General features: G+C 36.3%; 1 protein-coding gene across 1 annotated transcript in view; it reads right to left on the minus strand.

The window, feature by feature from the left end:
- Window positions 1-14,821, minus strand: part of MAP2K1 (mitogen-activated protein kinase kinase 1) — a 127,090-nt gene that overhangs the window by 18,544 nt on the left and 93,725 nt on the right. The window contains exons 6-9 of the mRNA XM_053718527.1: window positions 10,978-11,102; window positions 5,778-5,985; window positions 5,110-5,174; window positions 4,813-4,874 (exon numbers count right to left, since the gene is read on the minus strand). Coding sequence (XP_053574502.1) covers window positions 4,813-4,874; window positions 5,110-5,174; window positions 5,778-5,985; window positions 10,978-11,102 — 460 coding nt within the window. The remainder of the gene's footprint in view (window positions 1-4,812; window positions 4,875-5,109; window positions 5,175-5,777; window positions 5,986-10,977; window positions 11,103-14,821) is intronic.

The raw sequence follows: 14,821 nt of genomic DNA on the forward strand, positions 1-14,821 counted from the left end.
TAGCTAAGCAACCTGCTGCGGTGGACTGATGTCACGCTGATGCTAAAATATGTGATGTATATTCTTAATCCATTTATTCTAGAATGCCTTACTTTTACTTAATTGTTGTCATGGCCTCCAAAGCAAGTTTTGAATTTTGTCAATTTTCTGGGCTAAGATGGAATCTATTTGGATTTCTATCTAACCACCAACTCCCATAAGAGCTAGGATATGCCTAGCCTGCAAGATTGTTCAATCCATTTGTATTTATTTTAAGTGTTTATATTAGTAGTGAAGAATCTTGTCTAATGTGTTGTTGTTTGATGTCACATGCCAGAGGTATTTTATATTGTAATTAGTGGAAAATATTATGTTTACCCTCATATCGCAATTTTTGTTTAAATCATATGGCTGAACCCATTATCAGATGTATCTCTCAAAATGTGAAAGGTTTCAATAGCCCTAATAAGAGATCATTCGCCCTAGAGGATATTCGATATTAAAAAAGGGAGGCGAAATAGTGGGCTTACAAGAGACCCATTTTAAACACAACTCTATTCCAAAATATTTCTCTTCCACATATAGCCAGCACCTTTATAGCACGAATCCTACCAAAAAACAGCTGGAGTTAGTATTCTACTCCATAGAGCAATCCCTTTTGTATTGACTAGACAAAGTAAAGATAAAGAGGGCAGGTTTATAGGCATTAATGGCCTTCTGTACAGAAAACCTGTCACTATTCTAACTATATATGCCCCTAATAAGGCTAAAGCGCAACTAGCGTTTTTTAAATCTATATTACCTATCTAGGACCCTAAAATCTAAAAGAATAAAAACATGCATACACTCAATTAAAAGCCCAAATGGAATAACAGTAGAAGAAACCTTTCAAATAGCGGAAATATTTAAGACATATTACCATAATTTATATAATTTATTCCGTCTGAGACAGACTGAAAGTCACGCAAGCAAATGTAAAAGTTTATTTAGACAATGTTAAACTCCCGACACTGCCAAAAGACGAACAAGATTCCTTAGATATCCCAATAACTAGGGAAGAATTAAAATCAGCAATATCTTCAGCGCAATTTTCTACAACAAATCACACTCAGCACATACCATAAACCTGTTAGAGACCAATACATAGATTGTATCTCACGCTACAGAGAATAAAACACATATTTCCAGGGCCTTCAGATAAATGTTGGAGATGCCATTCAGAAAGGGGTAGTATGCTCCATATTTGGTGGTCCTGCCATTGTATCCAAACTTATTGGACTCAGATAATGAATAAAATAAATAAGATAATAGACGGTAACTTGAAATTGTCAATTCAACTCTGCCCTTTTAACGAATTAAACGAGATTAGGTGCAAAATTAGAAGATCATTATGTCAGATCCTATTGAATACTGCTAGGCACTTAATCGCTTTAAATTGGAAACAAAACAGTGTCCTGTCAATTCAAAAATGGGAAATAATGGTAAATAAACATATAATTTTAGAAAGATACCATTATTACAAGGAAGGGATCTACTAAGATCTCTGCTATGACATTATTTTTTATTGGGCTCCTATATGGGGCAATCTAGGCAACAATGATAAACACTTCTAATCTCCACCATTCCTGCGATTCCTGGCTTAAACTTTTCTTTAGACTGGACATAAACCTTCACTACTGTTATTTGGTTCACAGATTGTTGTGAGTTAGGTTGAAATGTGTTTACTGGTTATTTTGTTGACAGTTATGTTACTGCACTATTAATCAGAGTCGAGAAACATTGGTTATGGAACTTATTACCTTACATGGAAAGACTTTATCCAATTCTCATTCAAAAAAGCAACTTTGTAAGGACATTACAATCACATATTAGACAAGTCTCAATGTTAACACTAGAATGTTAGTATTGAATATGTCTGGATTTCTAGGTTCAATGAGAAACTTTTACGAATAATAAATAAAAATAAAAACCATACTACATACTATACCACACTAAAAGGCTGACTTTGCTGTGTGTAAAAGTGCCAAAAGCATAGCAGCCACGGACACTTTCTACAGCCCTTCAATTGTGTGCTCTCATAAATTACTGCCGTATCAGCTCTGGATTGGCTGGGAGCATGTCTGCAATGTATCCATAGCCTATACGGTAATAACTCACAGAAGCACATATTTGGAGGGCAGAGGTGCTACTGGTGCTTTCAGAGGAATGCCAGACTTTTACTATGGGTATATATACAGTATAATATGCTTCAAAACTAATGTTTGCATAGGGGCTTTTGTATGGGCAGACTAGACCTGATTCTTTCACACAATTATTTAGTTATATAATAAACCATTGCCTAATTATTTGGTTGTATTGCATATAACTGAAGAATTAGAAATTTAGATTTAGGACTGTATAAATCTGTAGAAGCAGAAAAAAGAGAGGCGCCTTATGGGACAGTATCGTTGTGCAGCATCAGAGATACAGAGGATAGCACACACTGAATGACAGGGTACTCACAAGAGTTATGGCATAAACGTATGCCTCACTGAGCAGGACGGAACCTTAGTCGCCCGCCAGACAAACCAATAGGAGTAGGTTACCGGAACTCCAGAGACCAATCCACAGCGACAAATGGTAGGAGCGTCAGGGAGACAGAAAGTCTGTGATACAACCAATCACTGTGAGCTCCTAGTTAGAGAGGCAGATGGCCAGACCAACCGTAAAGCAATATACCAAGAGCGGGGATATCATGGAAACAGATTTATTTAAAATCACTGTTAAAACATATGTTAAAAATAGAATGGAAACAGCAACGCGTTTCTCGACCTTCCGGTCGTTTCATCAGGCTGATATTACACTTGAACACCCCGCTCTATTTGACATAAAGATCGTCCAATCACAGACCGGTCTGCGTCCACACCCATCATGAGGCCAATCAAAAATTAAGATTGACACCTGTAGTGAAAATAGCACCTGCTCAATAATGAGTGAGGGATGATGAATGTGGAAACGGAACCGACTGTAATATACATACATAGTATACATACATAGTAATCATATATTACTTATACAATGATTAAACTGTTAAAAATTGCTACAACATCTAAAACAAAGTCCGCGATCACATACAGTTCATTTATAGTTCGTATAATCAAAGTTGTAAAAAACCCAAAACAATAAATGAAAATATATATAGTAGAAGATTCTTAGCTATGTATTGGATTTGTAAGTGAGAGTCATGCGCAATTAAACATATATAAATATAAATATGGCTAAAACCTTATGAACATATCAAGCTAGTTTGTATCTGCACTCCTCACGTCAGCACTCGCAAGTCAAACAGGCAAAAATATATGTTATTGGCTATTAGATATATATAAAAAGGAGATGCAAGGATGAAGCGTGCAGGTCCAACACCAGCCAAATTGATCGCACATAGCGAGAAAATATATAGCCCTGTGATAATAAATGCCTGATAGCATTGCCGATACAAAAATCATTATCAATAAACTACAGTGGTCTAAACCAATACAGTATATAAATATAAAATATGAATATATACTTGAGAAAATAATATTTCATAAATAACAAACTTGACGATAAATGATAAAATTAGACATTTAACAACAGTGGTAGTGACAACACATAATAAGTTAAATGCAAGGACCATATATAATGACAGATAGGTGTCAAAGTATATGGAATGAGGATCGTCTTATGTTGAGATCAAAAATATTAATGTTAAACCTAAAATCAGATATTAATGTTAAACCCAATCTGGCAGATAATTCTGTCATAATGCAAACAGTTGGGCAAAAATAAAGTAAAAAAGGCTCAGGCAGGGGGACATCAGGAAACAGCCTCTAAGAAAAGGCCGCCATAAATTGAGACCGTCTGGATGCATGCTTTTCAGCACATGGATCCAATAAGTCTCCCTCTGTCTGAGCCTAAAGAATCGGTTGTATAAATGGGATTTAGGGATAAATTCAATAGGAACCACAGAGTAGCAGTTGAGATCTCCCTTGTGTACATCATTGCAGTGTCTTGAAACACTATGGAGTCTGAAGTTATTCTTCATATTCCGATAGTGTTCAGACCATCTAGTGCTGAGATGTCTACAGGTACGCCCAACATATTGGGCCCCACAGACACAGGTGAGAAGATATACCACGTAAATGGAAGCGCAAGAGGCATGGCCAATTATAGTGTAAGACTTATTAGTGACACTAGAGCTGAAAGTCTTCCGCTGATCACCAATAAAATTACACATCTTGCAACGGGATCGTCTGCATTTAAATGACCCATGTCGCAAACTATTATTACTGTTAACACCAAAAAAAGACCGTCTATGTTTTACAATCTTACTCGGGGCCAACATTGTTTTAAGGGTCGGAGCTCTTCTGTACACTACTCTAGGTGTGTCATTCAAAGTTTTTTTCAAAATGGGGTCCTTGAGTAAAATTTTCCAATGTCTAGTGACAATCTCTCTAATTAAGTTGTGATTGCAGTTGAACTGAGTGATAAACAAAGGGTCTCTATGGAAATCGCTATTGTTCGTGGGTCCCGGTTGTACATTAAAACCAGTGAAATATTCTTCCCGATTTAGGACTGAAACATCATAACCACACCACCAATATTACATTTTAAATAATACAACACTTAAAATAATGACACTAATTATTAAGGGACAGTGATTTTTAAACTTTTGTCGCCTAACGTTTGCTAAGTGTTTTAAGCATAGGATTTTGTTTTGCTGATTGTCCTTATTAAATTAACTCTTCTGCTGCTGGAAATAAAAAGTTTATACCACACACAGTCTCATAAAAAGTTATTGAATAACATGCTTACCACTTATTCACAAAATCCTGGAACTCTGCTCCGAATACTCCACTGGGCAACTTAGGAGGAGGCTGTGAAAAGCAAAACAGAGTGCACAATGTGAGTAGTTATTAATATGTGCATGGTAAATGTGCATGTGATGCTTTAGTCATTCAGGAGTGTGCAACACTATATGAGGAAAGTGACATGAGATAAGCAAGATGTAGGGAGGACAATCATGGCATTACAGAATATGTTTACATTTATGGTGCATGTCACATGACTAGATATGGTGGAATGTGTATAATATGTAAGAGTTTATTTTACCTCATTTACAATATAGTCCAGCAACTCAAAAATGGCCATGGGTGGTCGGCTGTCTGGGCCATAAGCTGGAACAACAGAGTTAAAATTAGAAAGTGCACAAAAATATATTGCGTATTCATGTGAGCATGCAAGTATTCTTCCTATTTACGTTTAACACTGTCAAGGGTTTGTGTTTTTTGTTTAGCTTTTATGTCAACTGATATTTCCTAAGAGAGCAGAAGAGAAGGAGCTATGAGAGAGAGAGAGAGAGAGAGAGAGAGAGAGAGAGAGAGAGAGAGAGAGAAGAGATATAGAGATAATTAATTTAATAGAACACAAGACGATGTTATTTATTACTTTTACAATATTTATTATATTATTTAAAAGCACAGTAATAATGTTATCCCTTGAGGGGGCAGTGAACTTTTTTTTTCTTTTAAAATTTGCATTTTTTTATTTTTAAGGCCTAGCATTGTTTAATTAGTTACTTTATTGCTGCTTACCCCCTGAAATTGAGAGCTATCCCTCTGCCAGGAAATAAAAGTTTACTGTCCCTTTAATGACTAACTGTTCAAAGACAAATTATAAAGACCAACATTTATTACACCCACAATCACATAACCAGCTGGCACAGGTAGGTAGAAAATGATCATGAAACATGCAATCCTCCCAATCTGGGTGGCACTCACAGCTGAGGGGACGCCCTGGTGGCCGTGGGTGAGGAGACAGTTCAGCTGATGTGGTATCTCCTTCCACAGAACAGCCGAAGATTGATTCCAGCTCCTTGGCATCAGGAGGGGGGATAGGATATCGGCCAATGGCCATCTCTACCAGCGACAAGCCCATGCTCCAGATATCAGACTGCACAGAATAGTGTGTGCCCTGCAGCCTCTCTGGCTGGAACACAGTAAAACATAAGAAGCATTCAGGAGATGCAGCAACTTATTCAATTGAACATTAAAGGAACACTAAAGTTAAACCCTAAAAAAATATTTTGTGATCCAGACAGAGCATACATAAAAAAAAAATCCAATTTATTTCTATTATTAAATTTGTTTGTTCCCATGGTATTGTTTGTTGAAGAGGAGGTAGGTGTCTTTAACATTACATGGCAGAATAGAGTGCCACCATCTAGTGTTCTGCTTTTTTTAACAAAAGATACAAAGAGAACCAATAAAATTTGATAATAGAAGTAAATTAGAAAATTGTTTAAAATTGCATGCTCTATCTGAATCATAAAAGAAAAAAAATGGGGTTTCATGTCCTTATACATTTTCATGATTCAGAAAGAACATGCAATTTGAATAACTTTCCAATTCACTTCTATTATCAAATTGCACGTAATCTCTGCACACTTTCTGAGGCACCAGTTCCTACTTAGCATGTGCAAGAATTCAAAGTATATATACACACATATATGCATTTTGCGATTGGCGGATACCTGTCACATGACGCAGGGAAAGGAAAATTAACTTTGGAATTTGTCAGGAAACAATCTACTAATATGAAATTCAAACCAAGTTATTTTTTGATCTTTTAATTATGTATTTGTTGGTTATGCAATTCTGCTGTATTTAATGATCCTATACATATAAAAGCAAAGTCTGAATTACAGCTATATTGGTTGCTTATTTCCTGAAATGTGTATTTTGTCAATGTGAAATAATCCATAACAGTTTTGTGATGGTAAACTTTGTCACGGTGCAAGCCTACAGCACAAGATATGACTGGATGCCATATTTAGAAAAAAAAAACAATCAACAGAGAGGCGGTCGGTGATGTGGTAGGAAAAGGAACTGATATTAATATATATCTTTGCTATGGCATAAGATTACCAAGTGTAGATGAATGAACATTGCAATAAAAAAAGAACGTAGTATCAGCTTGCACATGACAAAGTTTACCATCACATTAAAAAAATAAATTAAAAAAAAAGTTATAAATTCTATATAAATAATGAAAACTCAAAATTCAATATAGTATTCTTAAAAAATGAATGTTCTGTAAATGATATATATTGTTTTTTACCAGATAAACACTTTAGTCTTGAGCATTCAGAACTTCCTAAGTGATATGTGGACATGAAATGATTAAATGTGACAGGCAATGCAAAATATACTATAAAAAAAAAATAAAAAAAAATAAATAAATATATATATATATATATATATATATATATATATATATATATATATATATATATATATATATAAAAAAGAGGAGGACTGTGTGTCCTTCCTTAACTGCATGAGCATTCATAGGAGGGCACAATAAAATTAACCTACCATAGAATGCAAAGGGTGACTAATATCGTAGGATTATGCCGCATAACGTACCAAATGGAGGAAACACTGCACTGCAGGGTGCGTCTAGGCTACAACCAGTCCCTACCTAGAGCACTACATATTGGTGTGGGTCTACAAAAATAAATATAATCAGCATATATAGTCATACCCCATTTTCACTAACATTTGCCTTTCTAGTGACCTTGCAGTACAGATGAGAAGTCGGAGCAAAGAGGTTTAGATCCTCAGGCCCTATGTCCCCTGGACCAGCTACACATAAAAATAATGATAAAAGAAAAATGTTATACATTTGTACATCCTATTTATGTTCATCCTCAACTGTCTTGGCTTTAGGGTTCACAAAGAGGTCCCATTCAACTCCCTCCCCAATGCCCTCATCTTGTGAATGCGCAAAAAAAAAGTAGCCAGGGAGGAGTATTTATAAGTAATCCATCCAGCTCCTGATTGGTCTAATGGTAACATCAGGTAATGATGTCATATTACCATGTATCTATTTTAGTTGTTTTTGAGATTTTAATTTTTAAGTTATCTATCCATGCACAAAAGCCAATACATAGGTACGGATATGTTCTTTATGGATGGTAGTTTCAAAGAGAAAAAAAAAACTATTTTAGTAGCAACAACTAAAAACCTTTAATATTAAACACCTGGTAAACCAATTAATTTTGAACATGTTCCTTTAACGGGACATGAGAGTTAAATGTACAGAGGAGCTATACAACCCTAGCATACTTTTTCAAGACTTTGCAATGCATTAGAAATTAAAGGGACATGATTTAGAAAGAGTATGCAAGTTTAAATATCTTTCCAATTTACTTTTATTATCTAATTTGTTTCTTTGGTATCCATTGTTGAAAGGCATACCTAGGTAGGCTCAGGATCTGCCAATGGTGGCTGCACATATCTGCCTCATGTTATTGGCTCACCTATGTGCATTGCTGTTTCTTCAGTAAAGAATACCAAGAGAATGAAACAAATTAGATAATAGATGAAAATTTGAAAGTTGTTTAAATTGCATTCTCTATTTGAATAATGAAAGAAACAATTAAAGTTTCATGCTTCTTTAAATTTATTTAGTTATGGTCAAACTGGCTAAATAAAAAAAAAGCACATCAAAAGGTTAAACATATGATGCCGTTGTGCATCTTACTGTGTAGCAATTACTACCACTAAGAAAGTGTTAGCATTTTTTTCTGTTGCTGTTCTCAGTGTTTACCAGGGAGCTGACTGGTAAGTTACCAGACATGAAACCACATTTTTTCTCTGTTAATTAAGATGGAGCATGCAAATGTATTAAAAAAAGTTTCCACTATACGTCTATTATTAAATGTACCTAATTCTCTCTGTATCCTTTGTGTGAAACGCAGGTAGGTAGGCTCAGGAGCGTGCATGTGACTAGAGCACTATATGGGAACAGTTTTGCAAGAATGCTTTCAACAATCTTATACATTGTACAGACTACTGTTATCCAGTGCTTGAAAGCATTCTTTCAAAACTAATGCCATATACAGTAGTTATCCAGACTTGTACACACTATCTACCTAGGTATTCTCTTTAAAGGGACAGTATACACCAATTTTCATATAACTGCATGTAATAGACACAATTATAAAGAATAATATGCACAGATACTGATATAAAAATCCAGAATCTCCCTATTTAGCACTGCTGATTAGGTTAAGCTGGGGCACCCACTGAAAGGGGTAAAGAGCAGAACCTCCCCCCCTCCCCAACATATGAAAAGACCCATTATACAAACAGAAGCAATCTAAAGTCTGCATACATCAGTATACATCTAAAACTCTGGGGCTTGGTTAGGAGTCTGAAAATCAGCACAATGTTATTTATAAATAAACAAAACTGCACATTTTTACAAAAACACCACCAGGATGGGCTATATAAATGGATCATCTACAAAACATTTATGCAAAGAAAAATCTAGTGTACAATGTACCTTTAACAAAGAGTACCGTGCAAACAAAGTTAAAGGGACAGTCTAATCCCAAATAAACTTTCATGATTCAGATAGGGCATGTAATTTTAAACACCTTTCCAATTTACTTTTATCACCAATTTTGCTTTGTTCTCTTGGTATTCTTAGTTGAAAGCTAAACCTAGGAGGTTCATATGCTAATTTCTAAGCCCTTGAAGGCCGCCTCTTCTCTCCGAGCATTTTGATAGTTTTTCACCACTAGAGGGTGTTAGTTCATGTGTGTCACATAGATAACACTGTGCTCATGCACGTGAAGTTCCAGGGAGCCAGCACTGATTGGCTAAAATGCACGTCTGTCAAAAGAAGTGAAATAAGGGGGCAGTTTGCAGAGGCTTAGATACATGATAATCACAGAGATAAAAAAAAGTATATTAATATAACTGTGCTGGTTATGCAAAACTAGGGAATGGGTAATAAAGGGATTATCTATCTTTTAAAACAATAAAAATTCTGGTGTAGACCGTCCCTTTAACTTGATAATAGAAGTAAATAGTCAATTTTCTTAAAACTGGATGTTCATGGATTCATGAAAGAAAACAAATATATAAGCATCTGCTATAGGCTAAGGTTGTACACCAACAACATACTGGGGTGTCCCTTAATTTACAAACATAGTATTGAGGTTATTCCCTACCTCCTGCTAGTCATGAGTGCTGTCATGTTAAAATGTACCTTTTATTGCATTCCAGTGCTGATGTGTTTGCAAATGTGCAGCAACTATACTTCAGATACCTGCAGTGTCAACTAAATTCCAACATGGTGGCATCCATAATTAGAGGAAGGTGCATGAAATGTATTTAGTGTTTAGTGTCCTTTTAAACACCACACCCTAAAAAAAAACTATAAGAAGTTACTTAAATGTTGCTTTTCACTGGTGCTTCCAAAGCAACACTAAATACATTTCATGCACCTCTGCTGCCATTAGGAGACCTAGGTTACACTACAGGTATCTGAGAGCTACTGCACATGTGCAGACAGGTCAGCACTAGAATGTAGTGAAAGACAGATTTCAACATGGCGGCACCCATGACTAGAGAGAGGTGGGGAATAACCTCAGTACTATGGTTACAGAATGTTTTTATAGCTGTGTGTCCTTTTAAGTAAACAAAGACAGAAACAAGTGCACTCGGAAAGGACAACTCACGTAGCCCTCGCTGGTCCATACAAGCCACTGTGAGGTTGCCTGATCTTCACATGCTATTTTATTGTTGGGTTCTGATACTGATTACTTAAGTTTTAGATATTTCCAGCAGCAAAGTGTTAAATATTTAGATAATCTGCTGAGTAGGACACTCTCTTAAATGATAAAAGGGAAGTGCCAGTTTCTATTATCAAGAGTATTAGAGACCTGTTATTACACACACACGCACTGCTTTACACAGCGTGGGAGGATGTATGCCATCTGCTGTGTGACACGTTATGTGTGTACACGTGATACAGACTGGGCACACAAAGCACCAAGCTGTGGAAAATAACATAATACACAGATGCAATCTGTCAATGCCCAAACTAGCAATTACAATGTAGTACAAAGTAAGTACGCTTTAAGAAATAAATGTGGAGAGCGAGTCTTCACTATGTATCACTCACAGACATGTAAGATCTGGTCCCCACAAAGGAATTAGCCATGGAGTCGATGAGCTGACCGCTGACCCCAAAGTCGCAGAGCTTGATCTCCCCTCGAGAGTTCACCAGGATGTTTGATGGCTTCACATCTGTAAGTAAATAACAGGTAACAAAGGCATAGATGTGTATGTGGGAGATTACATTTGCAGCCTATAATTGGTTTACATATAAATATCTAGACAACATTGGTTCTAAGAATTTTAACCATGGAGGCCTTAAAGGGACACTGTACCCAAAATTTTTCTTTCGTGATTCAGATTGAGCATGAAATTTTAAGCAACTTTCTAATTTACTCCTATTATCAAATTTTCTTCATTCTCTTGGTATCTTTATTTGAAATGCAAGAATGTAAGTTTAGATGCCGGCCCATTTTTGGTGAACAACCTGGGTTGTCCTTGCTGATGGGTGGATAAATCCATCCACCAATAAAAAAGTGCTGTCCAGAGTACTGAAACCAAAAAAAAGTTTAGATGCCTTCTTTTTCAAATAATGATAGCAAGAGAACGAAGAAAAATTGATAATAGGAGTAAATTAGAAAGTTGCTTAAAATTGCATGCTCTTTCTGAATAACAAAAGAAAAAATTTGGGTACAGTGTCCCTTTAATGCTTTTGTTCTATGCTAACTGAAGTAAAACATTGGTATGGCCAATAAATCAGATAGTGTCAAATGATATACACTATACATTAATGCTGACATTTTTATTGCCTTAAGTGAAAGCTGTTTAAATTAAAACACCAGTATCAGTTCTGCATTGCAGGAAGTACTTAATCAACCAATAAGTATTGACATGAAGTAACTTTCAGCCAATGAGCATTAGCAGGAAGTGTTTATAAGACAAAAAGTGCAAGCAGGAAGTAATTATCAATCAATACGCATTAACACAAAGTACCTTTCAGCTAATTAGCATTAGAAGTAATTGACTAAAGAGCATTAGTAGGAAATATAACTGTAAAGCTGTATTATTTAAAATTTAAAATGAAAGGTGCTTACTTTTACAGTTTAGATGTTGCTCTTTTCTATGGATTACAGAGTACAATGTCCCTTTAGAAAGGACTGTAAAAACCTTGAGAATTTTATGAAATGTTTAGTTACACATAATGGAATTACTATATATTTTCATTATTTATTTCCCTGCCTTTTCATGTAATTAAGTTCTAAAAATTGTGGATTTTCTATTTCTCCGAATTTGAAATGCACTTCTTAAGGTTATACGCCTGCTACATATCTATCCCTAATCATCTTTAACGGATAACAAAAGGAATGCATTTTATACATTAGGACTGAAGCTAGCCTTGATGTATGCAGATTCAAGCCCGGCTTGGCTCCTTCAAATAAGGCAAATGGTGGGTGGGAACAGTTTGGCTATTAAAGGGACATTAAACATTAAATTAATGCTAGATAGAATGATGCATTCAAAGAAAAGATTAGTCTGAGAATAACATGTAGGTGTATTTGTTTAAAGTTTCATTAGCCGTTTAAATATTGACAAAAACAGAATTTATGCTTACCTGATAAATTACTTTCTCCAACGGTGTGTCCGGTCCACGGCGTCATCCATTACTTGTGGGAATATTCTCTTCCCCAACAGGAAATGGCAAAGAGCACAGCAAAAGCTGTCCATATAGCCCCCCCTCAGGCTCCGCCCCCCCAGTCATTCGACCGACGGTTAGGAGAAAAAAGGAGAAACTATAGGGTGCCGTAGTGACTGTAGTATATAGAGAAAGAAATTTTTCAAACCTGATTAAAAAACCAGGGCGGGCCGTGGACCGGACACACCGTTGGAGAAAGTAATTTATCAGGTAAGCATAAATTCTGTTTTCTCCAACATTGGTGTGTCCGGTCCACGGCGTCATCCATTACTTGTGGGAACCAATACCAAAGCTTTAGGACACGGATGAAGGGAGGGAGCAAATCAGGTTACCTAAACAGAAGGCACCACGGCTTGCAAAACCTTTCTCCCAAAAACAGCCTCCGAAGAAGCAAAAGTATCAAATTTGTAAAATTTGGCAAAAGTGTGCAGAGAAGACCAAGTCGCTGCCTTACATATCTGATCAACAGAAGCCTCGTTCTTGGAGGCCCATGTGGAAGCCACAGCTCTAGTGGAGTGAGCTGTGACTCGTTCAGGAGGCTGCCATCCGGCAGTCTCATAAGCCAATCGGATAATGCTTTTCAGCCAGAAAGAAAGAGAGGTAGCCGTAGCTTTTTGTCCTCTCCTCTTACCAGAGTAAACGACAAACAAAGATGAGGTTTGTCTAAAATCCTTAGTTGCTTCTAAATAGAACTTTAAAGCACGAACTACATCTAAATTGTGTAACAAACGTTCCTTCTTTGAAACTGGATTCAGACACAGAGAAGGAACAACTATTTCCTGGTTAATATTCCTGTTCGAAACAACCTTCGGAAGAAAACCAGGCTTAGTACGCAAAACGACCTTATCTGAATGGAACACCAGATAGGGTGTATTACACTGCAAAGCAGATAATTCCGAAACTCTTCTTGCAGAAGAAATAGCAACCAAAAACAGAACTTTCCAAGATAGTAACTTGATATCTATGGAATGTAAGGGTTCAAACGGAACCCCTTAAAGAACTGAAAGAACTAAATTTAGACTCCAAGGAGGAGTCAAGGGTCTGTAAACAGGCTTGATTCTGACCAAAGCCTGTACAAAAGCTTGTACATCTGGCACAGCTGCCAGTCGTTTGTGTAACAAGACTGTCATATCAAAGTAATTCTCTCTCTCTATACTTCATCATTTCCACGTTTGACTGTCCCTTTAAACATAATATCACATGACCGTTATGCCTTTATAAGCCCTCCTCTCTAATTCAACTGTGCTTGGTAATTTGATTCGCATGAGGAGTGAACAAACCTACAAGAAGCTCTCTCTATTTCATCAAGTGTTTGCTAACCTTCAATCTGCAAAGTTCTTTTCAATTACAGGACACCATTCCTTGTTCAACAACGCTAACTGATATACAGCGTGTCTGCAGTAGTTCGGCGTCTGACGTCATCAGCACTCCGGGAGTCAGTGTCGCAGCTCCTCTCTCTTGTCGGATTCAACTCTGCTTCTCAGGACAACTCATTCACCAGCTAGCAAAGACTCCACAAGTACACGCTGGTCATGAAGTTACGGGTATCGTACTTTACATAAAGTTATTGCCGTAGTAACGCTAATATCATATTATACCAAAGACTGTTTAAACTAACAAACCAATCTTCTACATATACGTTACTACTGGAAAGTTTGCTTGCTCAACATTTTCTGCATATAACCTGGTTATTTCTGCATACAATATAATGCTATAACAATCCTGCTGTTTATATATATAAGTTTGCATATGAACTATGCTACCCTAAACATTCAAGTCTTGTATCCGAGTGATATGCTACATTTCATATGAAAAGATACTAACAGAGCTTCAATTACATAAAGTTTGATAATATTTCACATATCTTCAAAGAGATTATCTATTATCTAGCAATTAGCTATTATATTAATTTGGAGAGTATTAGCACATACATAGTATTAAACTTTAAACACATTGTTGTGTATATCTCCTGCGACTAAAGTTAGTTGTAATTTACTTTTGACCTAAACAGGTCACCCTCAGTCAATGAGCAAAATAAGGTTCCTAGTTTAACAAGGTAACCTAGGTTTGGTGTGAGACTGAGTGGAGTAGATACAACTGGGTTCTCATTAATCATATAATAAATCCTCACAAAGACAGATAAAGCAGAAATCTGTCCTTTTAGAGAACTAGCTGACAATCCCTTATCCAAACCTTCTTGGAGAAAGGAGAGGATCTT

This window comes from Bombina bombina, chromosome 6 (assembly GCF_027579735.1).
Source record: "Bombina bombina isolate aBomBom1 chromosome 6, aBomBom1.pri, whole genome shotgun sequence".
NCBI lineage: Eukaryota > Metazoa > Chordata > Amphibia > Anura > Bombinatoridae > Bombina > Bombina bombina.